The sequence below is a fragment of the Pavona decussata genome, unplaced genomic scaffold, assembly GCF_977016875.1.
Source record: "Pavona decussata unplaced genomic scaffold, jaPavDecu1.1 SCAFFOLD_140, whole genome shotgun sequence".
NCBI classification, from domain to species: domain Eukaryota; kingdom Metazoa; phylum Cnidaria; class Anthozoa; order Scleractinia; family Agariciidae; genus Pavona; species Pavona decussata.
In genome coordinates this window covers 1,237,812-1,252,938 of record NW_028145553.1, presented here as the reverse complement: position 1 = coordinate 1,252,938, position 15,127 = coordinate 1,237,812, and the positions used below count along the sequence as shown (strand labels likewise).

Genomic DNA, 15,127 nt, shown 5'->3' with positions numbered 1-15,127 from the left:
AAGTTCAATTAAAAACGAATATCGGACCAAAGAAGCCAGTGGAAGGGAATTTCCCCAAGTTACGGTTTCCTGTCAAATATAATAGGTGCGGTGTGGAAAAATAGATGGGACTTTTCCCTTCGAAAGCAGTTTCACTTTCCTTGGCATGCTTCCATCAGTGTTTGTAGAGAAGGAGTGGTTTGGTTAGAAATATCAATCGGCCGCCGATCTCGAACTTGAAAGTTTTCCTCTAGCTTCAGTGCGGCTGGCGTCGTGAAACAAGACGTTATAATCTATTTAACATCTGATTGACAGTTTGCCTTTACTTGGCTATAAAACAGTTTTCCTAGAAGCACCTGAGCTCAACACTTTCCGGGAATTAAAAATGATTGACATTGCATGTGTCTGTGTAATAAGATACGAATGAATGAACATGACACTCGCTGATATCCAGCTTTCTTCAATGTTTCTTTATTTGCCCGCGCATAAAGACATGAAAATTTTAAAAACGGTTTTAGTTTCATTTCCTTTTTATCCAAACACCAGATCACGCTTATTACATACTCAACTTCTTTAGGTATAAAGGTTCGTAAAAACTTTATTATTGTTAAATTTAGTTTATGTACATGCTTAGTATATTCTAATATTGTAATGCGCTTTTGATCATTGCATGTTAAAAAGTGCAATACAAATTAATAAATTATTATTATTATTAAATGTCGGTGCGGACTTCACTTTTATATTGTGGCTTAGTAGACCTGAGTAACAGCGTAGCGATATTGGCATGCGACCGGCGAGAAAAGCCTAGGAACGAGATATTGTGGTATCTCTCTTCCGGCCGTTTTCTAAGAATTTTCTGCTGAATAATAAATGAATAATAAATCAGTATCCATGGTGTACTGAAAACTTGAGGCAGATCCATTTAGCAGACAAAGGAAGACAACTGTTAGGTGGCCGAGGTAGGTATTCAACTTATATTAGTCATTAAGGATGAAACGTTCAGAATTAAGTAGAAAGACTAGTATGAACTGCAGTAGGTGTGTGTAAAAGAGCGCAATTGGATACTGGCCCTGACGCGGAAAGAAATTGTGCCACGTAATACATAATATAAATGAGGTTACGGCAAAAGTGAATAGTCTTGCGGTGTCGGCCATATCTTGTCGATAGGAGCAGTTTTAATACTCCTAACCCTTTTTATGTGAAAAGAGCAATCTAGTGAATGGTGTGATGTGATTATTTATTCCAAGTCGATCACATGTGAACGACAGATTAGTTCAAGATTAATTAAGATAAACTGAACTGAAAAAGCAAACTTTGAATTATAGCAATTATTCTGGAATATTGGACAACACAAACATGCCCAAAAAAAGAAGCAAAGTTCTTAGAACCTTCCCGAAAACGTTTCGAGTACGAAAAAGTATTTTACGTGCACGGTTTTTGTTCAGTTCCCGAGACGCGGCCTCTTTAAATAATTTTGAAACGACAAACGTTCTAAACTTTATAAGATTGCAATAGCTTTTACAAGGCTAAAATGTTAAAAAAAAAATTTAAAAACCAAATGTTTTCGACTAATCAAGTCTTCCTCAGAGTAAAAAGACCGTCCGCTACATGCATCTTTTAAATCCCGATGGGAACAGTTTCGCTACGTAAGAATGTTTTTGTTTGTTTAGACTGGGGCTCCATTGTTGGATGATTAAGCCTTACAAAGCATATAAAATATGCATGTACCGGACAGTCAATTTACCCTGAGGATAACTTGATTAGTCGAAAACGTTTGGTTTTTAATATCTTTTTAACTTTTTAGCCTTGTAAATAGTATTGTAAATCTCAAGCGAATATTATGGACAACTTTATAAGATTGATTACGACAGACATCGGGCTAATTTCCACTAAAATCCGCCACTAATACTATATATAGGAATTCCAAAACCACTTTTTGGGCCCAGAAACTCCTCTGGAGCTTTGAGAAACGGGCAACAGGAAGAGAATTTTCCCCATCTAATGCTAATATAATATGTACGGTGGGAAAAATTGAGATGGGACTTTTCCCAACAAATGCAGTTTTACTTTCCTTGCCATGCTTCCAGTGTGTTTGAGAGGGTGCACTCTGAGAAGCTTCTACTGACACAACTACAGTTAAAAATAATAACTTTGAGATGATAAGAAACTGGATGGCTTGTTTGTACAGCATGGCACACAGCACCGAAGGAACCGGGCATTTAACATCAGCAATATAATTAAAATGCTGTCTTTTAATTGTGTTCCTAGCTGGTTTTGTGTCGTGCAAAGTCAGGTTTCTGTAATCTAATAAAGCTTGATCTGTTCGGGTGCTTAAGCTGAAATTTTAAGTTTTTGAAAGCTGTAGGGAATGGAATTAATTTGAATTCCCCGAATTTTACGAGCTGCATGTTGTTAGCTTTACGAAAATGGTAGCTGACCCTTTTTCGCATTTGAACGACACGTGTGCCCCTATGAAAACAAAAGGTATTTGTTGTTTTCAATTTTGACCTGACATTTTTCTGATGAAAACCTTATATTTTCTTTACTACTAAATCCGAATTTCTGAGGCAATGATGGCCTTCCAAACAGATATGGCACCAAAATGAAACGTCGGACTGACTTGAGAGACAGGGATGTGAGAAGAAACCGAAAGTGATGCCGTAACGAAATCATTTCGTCCAGAAGTAATATCATCCACAGATGTTTTTTTGGATCCTGGCAAAGCATATCAATGTCACCTTAAAACAAACGACCTGGGCCCAGGGTCCTCTGAATATGTGAATGGAGGCGAGAAACGGACCCTGGCAATACAATGGATCACGTAAACAACCAATTTCATAATAATGATATTTGCGCCATTTTGAAAACAGCTCTAATATATGATATTAGGGGTCACGTAAACCGTTTTTTGACAAGGGACTTCCGTTGCCACCATTTTATTGACCCTGGCGACAAGGTTATTATTCAGGTTGAGGCTTGTCACGCAATTTCTCTGAGGAGAGAGCCGCGTGACAAGCTTGTAGAACGTCTACCACGTGGAGGTTGAGACTCAGCAACTACTGGTCGATCAATGATAAATAAGGACCATATCAACGTTCAAGCCTGTGCAAACATTACAGTGTCTGATACAGTGGTACACACGTTGGTAGAAGCATTATTTGAGGGGAATTTCCTCGGAGTTATTTACTTCAATTCCAACCAGTTTCAATGTTCGAGAAACAACGTCACGACTTCACTTTTTATTTTTATTTTTATTTTTATTTTTTTGACAAAAAGAAGTGTTGACACGAAGAGACTTTCCCAGGACAAACCGCGGGACAGGAACTATGTAACTCAGAGTTTCAATCTGCTCTCTCTTCGCACTCAAGACATTATACCTTAGCTTCTTGTACATTTTTAACCTGCTTGGTTTTCTGCCAATCGGATAAATGACCACGTAGTCAATACTGTAAATGTGGCGGCACATTTTAGCCAAGGATGCCGAAGTGGTTATTTAGGAATAAAGTACCTTCAAAACGGCAATTTAGAATTGTAGGATTTTCCCCTTCTTGAAATCTAAAGTTTCAGTGGAAAACCTTTAACATGGGTGCTTATTAGTACCGCTACAATCCTGGACAAAAGTCTTGGACCAAACAAAATTGTTAGCTATCTCTATATAGTTAGCCAAGAGAAAAGTCTTGTTCCCCACGCTATTCTACTAACGGTGTTGAGCTCATGACTCCAACTTTCAAGTCAACATTGATTGGGGGAGGGGGAAAGCAAAACTTGTACAAAATAGCGCGTGTTCTTTCACATGAGGAGAAATATGATGTCTATATAAGTGTTTTAAATCTTTTGTCCCAAGAACTTTTATCTTAGATATGATTGTAGCCATGACCGTATCCTGCTAAGAGAAGTTTTTTGGTCTTCCATAGAGCAAGCGAGAGGACGTGTCACTTAACAGTCGTTAGAATAGCCTTTCTCCCTAAGAAAATTGGACTAACCATTTTTCAGACTAAGATCCAGGCCATAAGATCCAGTACGCTTCACCACTCTGGGGAGGGTTGCCTACCTACCTCAAAGAGGGCCGTACTAAGAGTTCAGGATAGGTATTTGGACTTAATGGGTGTCCCTAGGGGTTCTCTAGACGTTAGACATGATGCAACGAGGAAATAATTTGTAATCGAATTGGACGATCATCCGTGTCAGAGGATCTAACGATGGCCTACCGATCAGTAGCCTGTGTCGCAGACGGAATCAACTGCCGGTAAATACCGTCGGTTGATTCCGATATTATTATTATTATTATTATTATTATTATTATTATTATTATTATTATTATTATTATTATTATTATTATTATTATTATTATTATTATTATTATTATTATTATTATTTTAGCAGGGCATCACTGGGTACACAAAAGTAAAATCCTCGACTGAACTGATTTTGTAGGGAATAGTACCAGCGAACAAGTTTCCTCTAGAGTGTACCAAACTTAAACTGGAAACTCTGGCCTTGTTAACTTTCAGGAGTAACATCCCAATGGCTGGTGGCTACCATTTCTGCATTGAGGCTCCAACTAATATCCTCCCACTTAGAAGCGACCAAGACGAAAGCTTCATACTACACGTGCAATTTCACGGCACCGGCAAGAACCATTACAGGGTTGATTATGAAAAACTTGAGAGAACTTTCCTAACAGAATACCTAAAAGAAGGCACTGAAGGCGATTTTCACGAAATATTGATGAAGGTGACGTTTAATATTGCCCCTGTGCAAGAAGAGAACGCCTTCTGCGAAAAGGTGGTGGAGAGAGGAATATTTTGTCGTCAACGTCAATACCTTTTTCTCGGTCACTCAGAAACCCAACTAAAGAAAAAATCCTGCTACTTCTTGAGGGCATCCCATGAAGAAATCCATCAACATTTGGCGAAGTTTGGCGACTTTCTGGCGGAACGAGACGTGGGAAGGCGGGCCAGAATAATCGGCATGCTCTTCTCGCCACTGACCAAACCTTTTCCACTGAATGCAACCCAGTACAAGATCGAGCCAGACATAAGAAGTGGCTATTTCAGGTCGTACACATTCACCGAAGGATGCGGTTTCATGTCGTCTCAATTCTCAACAGAAGAACGAGAAATGTTAAAGATTGATTATCCGCCCAGTGTTGTTCATGTGCGCTTCCGAGGTGTCGAAGGTACGCTTGTTCTTAAAGAAGATTTGACAGACGTTAAGGTGCAGTTTCATTCCTCAATGCAGAAATTCGCGACCCCAGATGAGAACATGCCAGAATCGCTCAACGTTATTGACGTAGTGGATTATTCCCGTCCTTACGAGAACGGATATCTGGACAGTCGGATGATAATGCTGCTGGCTGACAGAGGAGTTCCTGCTGAGAGACTCATGGAACTGCAGATGGGCTACCATGAGTTGATAGAGGGAATATGCAAAGAAACAGCCGAGTACTTCCTTCGCTTCAAAGGAGAATTCGGTCTTCTGCAAGACATACAAGTTAACGGAATTGATGGCCAGATGAAAAAGCGTCTGAAGTTTTTCAGGAATCAAGAAGTAGATGAGATGAAGAAGGCTGCTGGATACACAAGAATTCTCGTTCCAAAGTCTCGAGAGGTGTTTGCTGTTTGCGACCCTTACAACAAGCTGAAGTACGGAGAGTGCTATTTCAACCCAACAATGTCAGAAGACGAAGCTAGCAGTTTCCCTGGCCCTGAACAGAAGTTTCTAGTGACGCGACGTCCAAACTACCATCCAGGAGACATACGTGTGTTGAGAATGACAAATGACAAGCAAGGGTACGAGAACCTGCGGGACTGCCTGGTGTTGCCCAACGAAGGCCCTCGCCCTCATGCTTTTGAATGTGCTGGAGGTACCTTGGGTGGAAACAAGTTCTTTGTCAGCTGGAATGAAAATCTCCTCCCAAGCGTCGTGGGAAAACCTTGTGATTACCCACTGAAGAAAGCTTTTGGAATTCGCACGTTTCTGGGTGATATAGTTTCTGACATCATGATGTCGTTCCGTATCAGCCCTCGAAAGAGGAATGAAAAAGGTCGAAAGGAGATGCGCAAGTATTTCGCTACCTTCACCGACGATTTGACGAAGAGGATTGACGCAACATATATGAAATATGCAGCTGTCTTCGGTCCATCATCCAAACAATGCCAAAAGCTGAGCAAGTTATTTTACCAAGCACTAAAATTGATGGAAGATAGAGTCATCTTGGAAAGGGAGTGGTTGAAGCTCAAAGGAAAGGAACCTTCAAGTTCAATCCACCCTGGTGAGCCATCTCCACCTACAGCCTGTAATGAGAACTCGCCGCTCTTAGTAAACGCGGAACGTTGTCCAAACGAAACCGTCAGGCAGCCCATAGTAGGTCTGCGACATTTTATGCGCCGAGCAAAACTGCCGCATAATCCTAGTAACGTGGTGCGAGAGAAGATCGAGGCGAGATCCAACGAATTTGTTGAGCGCGTACAACGTGAATTTCGGAAAATCGTGGCTTAGGAAATCCTGTGACCAGAACTCGTGTCTGTATGACTATCAAAACTGGCCCATAACCACAGCCAGGAAATTTGGCCAATTGATGGCCGAAGCTAGAAAACGTAACTTAAACTGAATATTACAGGAAAGACAAACCCTTAGACAGTTTAAGAAAATGACATTATACGGTAGGTCAGAAATAACTGAGTTCCGATTTTTTTTTTTTTTTTGTGGAGGACCAGTAGATTTATGAAAAACTTAATAAATGTACATACACACTGTTCAGACTTCCTTTTCAAGATATTTTTCGTTTGTTCATTTATAATTAGTTGCATCTTGAATAAATTTTGCCTTATTGTATGTGATGGTCTCGTATTGCATTTTTGATATCCAACCCCATCAAGCCGAATTGTTCGAATAACGCACAAAAGAAGAACAAATATACCATTATGCTTACAAATTATAAAGTGGATACCGAACAGTTCTGTCATTTTCCCCCCAGACAGCTCGGGATGTGGCGTTTCAACCGTACCGTACCTACTCGATCGAACAAACGTCCGGACATGTTTTTCACTTTATAAGAATGTTAGCCTTTTTGGCGAATATTTTCACTCCAAGCCGTTCTGATCAGTTTGTTAGGGGACCCAGGAATTAGAAGCCCTGACCAGTGAGACTTCAGCAGACGTATCATGCATAACGGAGGTTTTATCTTAAAACACTCATCTACAGTATTTGGTGTAGAAGCAGGCCTGGTGTAGAAGTGACCGCTACCAGTACGGAATCAGTTTGTACCGTCATTAATTAGATTTCAACATCCTGTGCCTTGAGCATGTGGAAGCGCGGTTATGTAATGGTTAACGCGTTTGACTTTCAATCCCTCCGCGGGAGGGGGGCACTGTCCCATATAAGCTATATAGGTATGTGCAGCGCCATTGGGTACGGTTTTTGAGCCATCTCATTGGTCTGAAATAGGTTTTATAGATTTTAACCATTTCGGCGACATATTGCTGGGGGTAACCCTGCGATGGATTAGCACCCACCCGATCCACGATGAGTAGCAATACTCCTAGTTGTTCAGGCTAAGCTCCAACCATGTGGGCCACTCGAACGCACCTGGCCCGAGTATTTTCGCAGACAAAAAAACGCAAAATCTACTGTGTTGAACACTCGATCACAATAGATTACAAGGACTGATTGACCCTGCCTTCGATACATTGTTGAGGTATTGAGATGTCACACTTCTTGCGGGACACTGTGCGGCTGAAATATCCTGCAGAAATTGCACTTTTTAACTTCCGTTTGCAATCTTACTAAGATGATCTTACTTCAGTGAGACCGCCATTTTGAAACGAGATGTCAAACCCTTTATTCGAACAGTTTCCAAATAGTCTTTTAGTTTATTAAACAGTTTTCCTAGAAATTACAGTGTACGTCCCTCCGGCGCGTGACCAGTTATTTCCGAGAAATGGAGATTTAAATTCTGTCTGGAATGTCTGGTATTTGAAGGGAATCTTGAAGATCTCTCTGGGAATCTTTCCGAAAAAGACGCATTAACTGAAAAAACATAAAATTCGAAATTCTTGGAAATACTTAATACCATAATGTTAGGTTAATGTTATCACATTTTTGTACTGAAAAGAAGCTGAATGACACTGCTTGCGTGACTGTCAAAGTTTGATCTTCTTCCGGTTGTTTTCTCGGAATTATCTTCTTCCATATTCACTTACAAGTAATCAACGAACGAACACTTCAATAGTCCACGGACAATAAGACGGATCGTTTTGGTAAAGGAAATGTGAAGGAAGAAGCATTTACGTTACCGAGGTAGGTACAAAAGAAAAATTTCACTTAGTCTGAATGAAAACTGCGGTATTAAATACTGAGGGTGAGTTTAATACTCGATGCACGAATCGAGTTCTAACACGAGTCAAGCTCGAGTCACGAGTCATGTTCCATTTATTTTATTTTATTTTATTTTATTTTATTTTATTTTTCCTTTTGATTCGTTTTCTCACGTGATATCTTTCATTGTGGTTCTTGCTTTCATAATGATGTGTAAGAACTGCTGTTCGAAACATTAAACACGAACGAGATAATTTCCCTGTCGACGCGATCGCAAGAGTTTATTGATGGTAACAGTTTTTTGAACGAAATTAACTCCACTCCTCGTTCATTCTCGCCATCTATGATTTCCTGAAAGGGTTTGTCCGGTGTTGTTCGTGACTAAAGCTTTTCAATGTGGCTATATAAATGGCCAAGCCTTTCGCGCCATTTTAGATTTAAAGCACAGCAATCCAGTGTTGTGTTACGCTCCAAGACGGCTGCGGACGGTAAGCATTCCGTTTTCCGTTCAATCCGCATGCATTAGTTATTGTGTGGCATAATCGTACGAAATCAGGATCTCTACTTCTGATGTGAACTCGTGCCGATCTTATGTAAACGGTTCAACCCTTCAGACCGATCTCATGTGAACTTAAAAATACTCTCTTGTGCCGCTTATCCCGGTAAAACATCGCAGTGAAACGAAATAGTCTTATCGGTTAGATGTTGATCCCAGAAGAAGATCAGTATACACGGATAAAAGTTATGGCCAAGTGTAACAGCTATGGGGCATAAATTGATGGGACTTTGCCTTTAGACTACAGCTTCACTAAGAACATGCCTCTGGGGACTGTTAGCAGTATGGAAAGTGAAACTGCAGTCTTAGGAAAAGTCCCATCAGTTTCTACCCCTTATGGGGCTTTTCATTAGCTAAGATTTCAGTTTCACATTTCAAGTTGGCAAAATCTGAATACAGGAAGATGGCTGAAATTATTGGAATCCTGTATTTGCTCAAGTTATGACTCCTGTCTACTCAACTTATGGAAAGTGAAACTGCGGTCTTTGGGAAAAGTCCCATCAGTTCCTACTCCTTATGGGGCTTTTCCTTAGCTAAGATTTCAGTTTCTGCACACTTCAAGTTGGCAACATCTGAATACAGGAAGGTGGCTTAAATTATTGGATCCTGTATTTACTCAAGTTATGACTCCTGTCTACTCAACTTATGGAATAATAATAAATATAGGAATAATAATAATATGGAAAGTGAAACTGCGGTCTTAGGGAAAAGTCCCATCAGTTTCTACTCCTTGTGGGACTTTTCCCTAGTTAAGATTTCAGTTTCTGCACACTTCAAGTTGGCAACATCTGAATACAGAAAGATGGCTGAAATTAATCCTGTATTTGCTTAAGTTATGACTTCCTGTCTACTCAACTTATAGAAATGGAAACTGTAGTCTTAGGGAAAAGTCCCATCAGCTTCTTCTCCTTATGGGACTTTTCCCTAGCTAATATTTCAGTTTCACGTATACGAATACAGCTGAAGAAAATAAACAATAACCTAATAATGATTGCTGACCGGTCGATATTCACATTATAACCATTCTGTGCTACAAGGTAAGCAACACCACTGGACTGCTTGCACGAAAGTTTTATTTGTGTCATGAGGTTCGACTACTTTTGACTCATGAAATTCTTAGATGCGTCCATTCAATGATGATATTTGAATTTTTAGCAGGTTTTTGTTTGCTTGTTTTGTTTTAATTTTTATACAAACTGAAACTTGGGATTATTGAATTCGCAGCGATGAGACTGATGGCTCTTGGGAGTAAAGCTAGAGTTGAGATACTAGATTTTTAAACACGATAAAAAGAAAATTAGAATGACAAAGGACAAAGTATCGCAATCCTGATGAAGTTGGGTAATTTCCCCAAGTTATGACCTATTCTTATCCACAATATCTGAGTAGCTAAAGTGATGGGACTTTTCCCTTCGAATGCAGTTTCACTTTCCACTATGTTTGGCAAGTTGGTGTGGTACAACTGTAGGTAAGAATTGGCTCTGATATGATCGTTGAGATGGCATGACCGATAACTGGTTGACCTTCATCTTATAACCATCTTGTGCAGCATTGTAAACATCACCTTACTCAAAGTGCTACTCAGAAAGCCAGTATTTCTGAAAGGGGCAGTGTTACCCATTTTTGGTGCATTACTTTGAAAAGCCAAAAAGTATATTTTTACCAATGGAAATGGATTGCAACTTGAAAAAATTGGCTAATTTTTCGCAAGTTCTTCTTGTTTATAATTAGATCTTCCTTGGAGAAACCCCTCAACATTTTCTTCTCTGTGTTCTAAAAGCAATTTCGTGTTAGCAAAAACGTTTTTCGACAAATATTTGAGCAGTTTTGACGAAAATGCAGCAAAATTGCCGACATAGTGCCCCTTAAAATGGTCACGCTTTAATCATTCATTCAAATATTGTAGAGTTCAACTTACACAGCATAATACGTAATGCAAGGACTTCTCTCCCTGACTTCAGTGTTGCAAGGGCTAGACTTAGGGTAACATCTCGACAGATGCGTGCCTATCGTAAATTTGGAACTTGTTTTGTTGACTTGCAGAGGCTAAAACGCAATGGCTGACGGCTATTATCTGTGCATACAAGCTCCAACCAACGATCCTCCACAGAAAGAAGACCGCGATTACATACTGCATGTGCAATTTCAAGCCGCGGGCACTGGTAAGGAACACTACGAAGTGGATTATGAAGAACTTGAACGCTCTTTGCTAACGGAATTCACGAAAGAACGCTTTGGGCATGATTATCACCAAATGCTGATAAAGTTGACCTTTAACATTACTCCTCCTCAAGAAAAAAACGCCTTCTGCGAAAGGGTTTTGGAGAGAGGTATATTTTTCCGTCAAGGTTTGTACCTTTTTCTCGGTCACTCAGAAACTCAACTGAAGAAAAAATCCTGCTACTTAATGAGAGCATCGCATCAAGAAATTCATCAACTTTTGGCAAAGTTTGGCGACTTTTTGGCGGAACGAGACGTGAGAAAGAGAGCTAGGAAGATTGGCATGCTCTTCTCGTCGCTGAACAAGCCCATACCACTTGACTCAACCCAGTACAAGATCGAACCAGAGGTACAACGTGGCTTTTTTGGATCACACTCCTTCACAGACGTTTTCGGTTTTATGTCTTCTGAATTCTCTAACGAAGTGCAAGAATACTTAAAAACCGCTTATCCGCCCAATCTCGTTCATGCACGATTCCGTGGTGTCGAAGGTACGCTTGTTCTCAAAGAAGATTTGACAGACGTTAAGGTGCAATTTCATTTATCAATGCAGAAATTTGCAACTCCAGAGGAGAACATGCCCGAATCGCTCAAGTTCATCGACGTAGTGGATTATTCCCGCCCTTACGACAACGGATACCTGGACAGGAGGATGATAATGCTGCTGGCTGACGGAGGAGTTCCTGCTGAAAATCTCATGGAATTGCAGTCGCGATATTATGAAATGATAGAGGGCATGTGCAGAGAGACAGCCGAGCTCTTCCTGCTGGTCAAGGGTGAATTTGAGCTTCTGCGTGACATACGAGACAAAGGAATCAGCGATGGCCAGATAAAAAAGCAACTGAAGTTTTTCAGGAATCAGGAACTAGAGGAGATGAAGAAAGCTGCTGGATGCACAAACATCCTGGTCCCTAACTCACGAGTGGTGTTTGCCATTTTCGACCCTTACAACAAGCTGAAGCGCGGAGAGTGCTATTTCAATCCCACGCTGCCAGAAGACGACGCGAAACATTTTCCTGGCGCTGACCAGAAGTTTGTTGTGATAAGGAAACCTTGCTATCATCCCGGAGACGTTCAAGTGTTGAATCTGACAGATGACAAGCAAGGGTACGAGAAACTGCGAGACTGTCTGGTGTTGCCCATCAAAGGCCCACGTCCTTACGCATTCGAATTGGCCGGCGGAACCTTGGATGGAAACAAGTTCTTTGTCAGCTGGAGTAAAAATCTCTTGCCAAAACAAGTGGAAAAACCCTGTAATTATCCATTAAAAGAAGGTCCTGGAATTCGCAATTCTCTGGCTAGCAAAGTTCCAAAGCTTCCCCGCTTGTCTCGTGATAGCCCTCGACAAAGAAGTGAGGGATATCGACAAGAAATGCGCCAGTACTTCGCTTCCTTCACAGATGATTTAACAGAAAGGATTGACCAAGCTTATATGGAATATGCGGCTATCGTCGGCCCATCATCCACAGAATGCCGAAAATTGAGCAAGATGTTTTACCAAGCAGTAAATCTAACTGCAGATAGAGCTGTCTTGGAAAAAAAATTGTTAAAGCTTGACGAAAAGGAACCTACTGGTTTGGCGACCTCTGATGATTCATCTCTATCTACAGTCTCTGATGAAAAGTCCACCACAAGTTCAGGTGAACCCATCAGGCAGCGCGCTCTCCGGCTTTTCATGCGTCAACCAAGGTCTCAGGGGAATCCTGGTAACCATCTACGGGAGAAGATTGAGGCAAGAGCTAAGGAATTTGTTGAGCGTATGCAACGTGAATTTCGGAAGAGCGTTGCTTAAAAAGTCTATTTATGTCAACATTTTGTATCATGTTGATATCATATCATTTTATGGAAGTTTGGACCAATTTAAGGACACACATATCGTTCAAATTAAAGGACAAACAATCCGGCAGTTCCTTAGCCGTTCAGTAGGCTACCTTTTTGAGATTTGACTATTAAGCAAAGCACAATATTTTATGAAGACTCATTGAGTGACAACGTCCCGTTTTGTAAGCTTCGCCCAGTCGAGAAGCAACTAGAGTTTTGAATAACTGATTAAATTAAAAGTTTGTAAAAGTAAATGTAATAAAACTATCGAGGTTTTAACATGTTCTTGTTTATATCTTCAGGCTACTCTTATTATACCATGAAATCGTGATTCAACATATACTTGATACTAGAGAAGGATTTTCATTCCGTTTAGAGAAAATATTGGTGGATTTCTTGACTAAAAGCAAAGTGACCAGAGAGACCAATACACACAAAGTCTTAATTATTATAGCTTTTCACACGTTTGCTCCTGTCAAAGTCCATTAGTAGTAGATGCGTTTCAGGACCATAACTTAGTGAGATAAATTACTGAGGGGTCCTCAGTACTCTCCTGTCCTTATTGTAAGATTCCGACCGCTTGAAGAACGCATCGAAATGCTCTTTTAAATCATGAACAACTTAAGCCATTTATTTCATGCTTTACAAAATACAAACAGTCAGAGTCAGAAGTATGGAATGCCGTTGCATATTCTGCGGTAAGCAACGAGTCGTATCCATGACCGTCTTGTGGCCTTCTTCGCCGTTTTCAAGTTGTCCTGCCAAAAGTCAGACAGGCAGCGCGCGCGACTTGGATGTATTTTTAATCCAGTTAAGTGCGAGCAATCCGAGCAATTATTGGGACAAGAAAAAACCAGCCATGTTTTCCTCCATTTTGACTTTTTAGGCCAGTTTTAGTACCGTAAGTGAAAATGAATACACAAAAAGGGATCATTAAAGAAGTCGTGTAATATAATGACTAACTATTGCATGAATTGATTGCTTTCGAGTGATGGAACACTGATGGAACTCCCTAACGGTTGTTGAAGAACACGAAGAGGACGGCTTAATTTATTGACAAGCTTCAGTAAGTCTACTGGACGCTTCGTGACTCAATAGCAATTGTGTAAAATACTTTTTTTTACGGAATAAATTTGTTTTGTAAGAACTCCACGATTGTTATTCTTTGCGGTTAGTTTATATAGCTTCTTCCTGATTGTTGCAAATTGAACTGAAAAGCCCTTATTATTATGAAATACGTATTTGACAACATACATTCGATGCTGACTGTCTTACAAAGAATTTCTTGACAAGAAATTCTATGTAAGCATCGAATATCCCATCTGTTATTTAAAATCGACCGTTTTTTACATGTCGATCCTTCTCCTCCTTCCGTGGTTTGCGGAGGTACAAGTTCGCGATGCAATAGGGTAGCATAGGATGTTAGAGAACAGTTTTTTGCGATGTTTTTTTTCTTAACTTGCTATCGTGAATAGCGTAAGACGCTCTTTTATCTCCTTTATTTTTGTTGTTTTTCATGTGTATATAACAAATATATTTCGATATTCGTAGGAAGATGGAAAGGTACTCTGCTCGTAGTGAAAATTTCGAAACGAAGACAGGTGGACCGACCTACTGTAACAACAATGGGGGCAAGTTTCACAGTTCCAAGAAGACGACCGACTTGAAGTTACACCAATGTCTTAAAAGGAAATCTATTGTCACAAAAAATGTCTCTGCTTTTATTTTGTGCGAAGCATATCTACTCTGGCTACATTTCGTGAACCAAGCTTAAAAAGCCGTCCTTTCATAAAAGTCTCTATGCGAGCATTTCCGATGTCTTGGAAACCAAGGGTTTTCTGCGAAGGTGAGGTGTGGCGACGTTGCGTTCTGTGATAAGGATAACACTAAGTGCTACCTGGATATTCAAAATGGCGGTACGGAGTTCTCTTAACATGACCTTAAGATACAAGATCCGACATGCTGACCATTACAACCCATTATTTCGGCTTGATTATCTCTGAAACTTATGTGGTTACCCCCAATTTTACTCTTTGGATTCAAATAGCCCTTGCTAAGCCCTGCTTTTTTTCGTATAGTCATAAACTACACAAAAACCCTTGCTAAAATGTGATTCAGTCTCGCAAAGTCATAAACCGGGCAACGCGATGGAAATAGTCGGTGACAGTCACAGTTCAGTGATAAGTTTTGGGAGTAAGCTCAAAAAGTTGAATCTAGCTCATGCGAGGGTAA

At 40.3% G+C, this 15,127-nt stretch overlaps 2 protein-coding genes across 5 annotated transcripts; both read left to right on the top strand.

The window, feature by feature from the left end:
- Nucleotides 1-720: 720 nt before the first annotated feature.
- LOC146466878 (uncharacterized) lies at nucleotides 721-6,816 on the top strand. 2 transcript variants are annotated; one of them, XM_085126690.1, is made up of 2 exons: nucleotides 721-938; nucleotides 4,491-6,816. In XM_085126690.1, the coding sequence occupies exon 2, from the start codon at nucleotides 4,504-4,506 to the stop codon at nucleotides 6,478-6,480; it is 1,977 nt and encodes a 658-aa protein (XP_084982816.1). In that variant the 5' UTR covers nucleotides 721-938; nucleotides 4,491-4,503; the 3' UTR covers nucleotides 6,481-6,816. The 2 variants fall into 2 exon arrangements, with proteins under 2 accessions (XP_084982816.1, XP_084982817.1); XM_085126691.1 differs by lacking the exon at nucleotides 721-938 and adding an exon at nucleotides 960-2,766.
- Nucleotides 6,817-8,123: 1,307 nt separating this feature from the next.
- LOC146466877 (uncharacterized) lies at nucleotides 8,124-14,047 on the top strand. 3 transcript variants are annotated; one of them, XM_085126750.1, is made up of 2 exons: nucleotides 8,124-8,280; nucleotides 10,898-14,047. In XM_085126750.1, the coding sequence occupies exon 2, from the start codon at nucleotides 10,911-10,913 to the stop codon at nucleotides 12,864-12,866; it is 1,956 nt and encodes a 651-aa protein (XP_084982876.1). In that variant the 5' UTR covers nucleotides 8,124-8,280; nucleotides 10,898-10,910; the 3' UTR covers nucleotides 12,867-14,047. The 3 variants fall into 3 exon arrangements, with proteins under 3 accessions (XP_084982876.1, XP_084982877.1, XP_084982878.1); XM_085126751.1 differs by lacking the exon at nucleotides 8,124-8,280 and adding an exon at nucleotides 9,600-9,891; XM_085126752.1 differs by lacking the exon at nucleotides 8,124-8,280 and adding an exon at nucleotides 10,171-10,322.
- Nucleotides 14,048-15,127: the final 1,080 nt, after the last annotated feature.

What these genes read in the sequence shown, in the direction of transcription:
- LOC146466877 (XM_085126750.1), top strand. Translation starts at nt 10,911, where the DNA reads ATGGCTGACGGCTATTATCTGTGCATACAAGCTCCAACCAACGATCCT.
- LOC146466878 (XM_085126690.1), top strand. Translation starts at nt 4,504, where the DNA reads ATGGCTGGTGGCTACCATTTCTGCATTGAGGCTCCAACTAATATCCTC.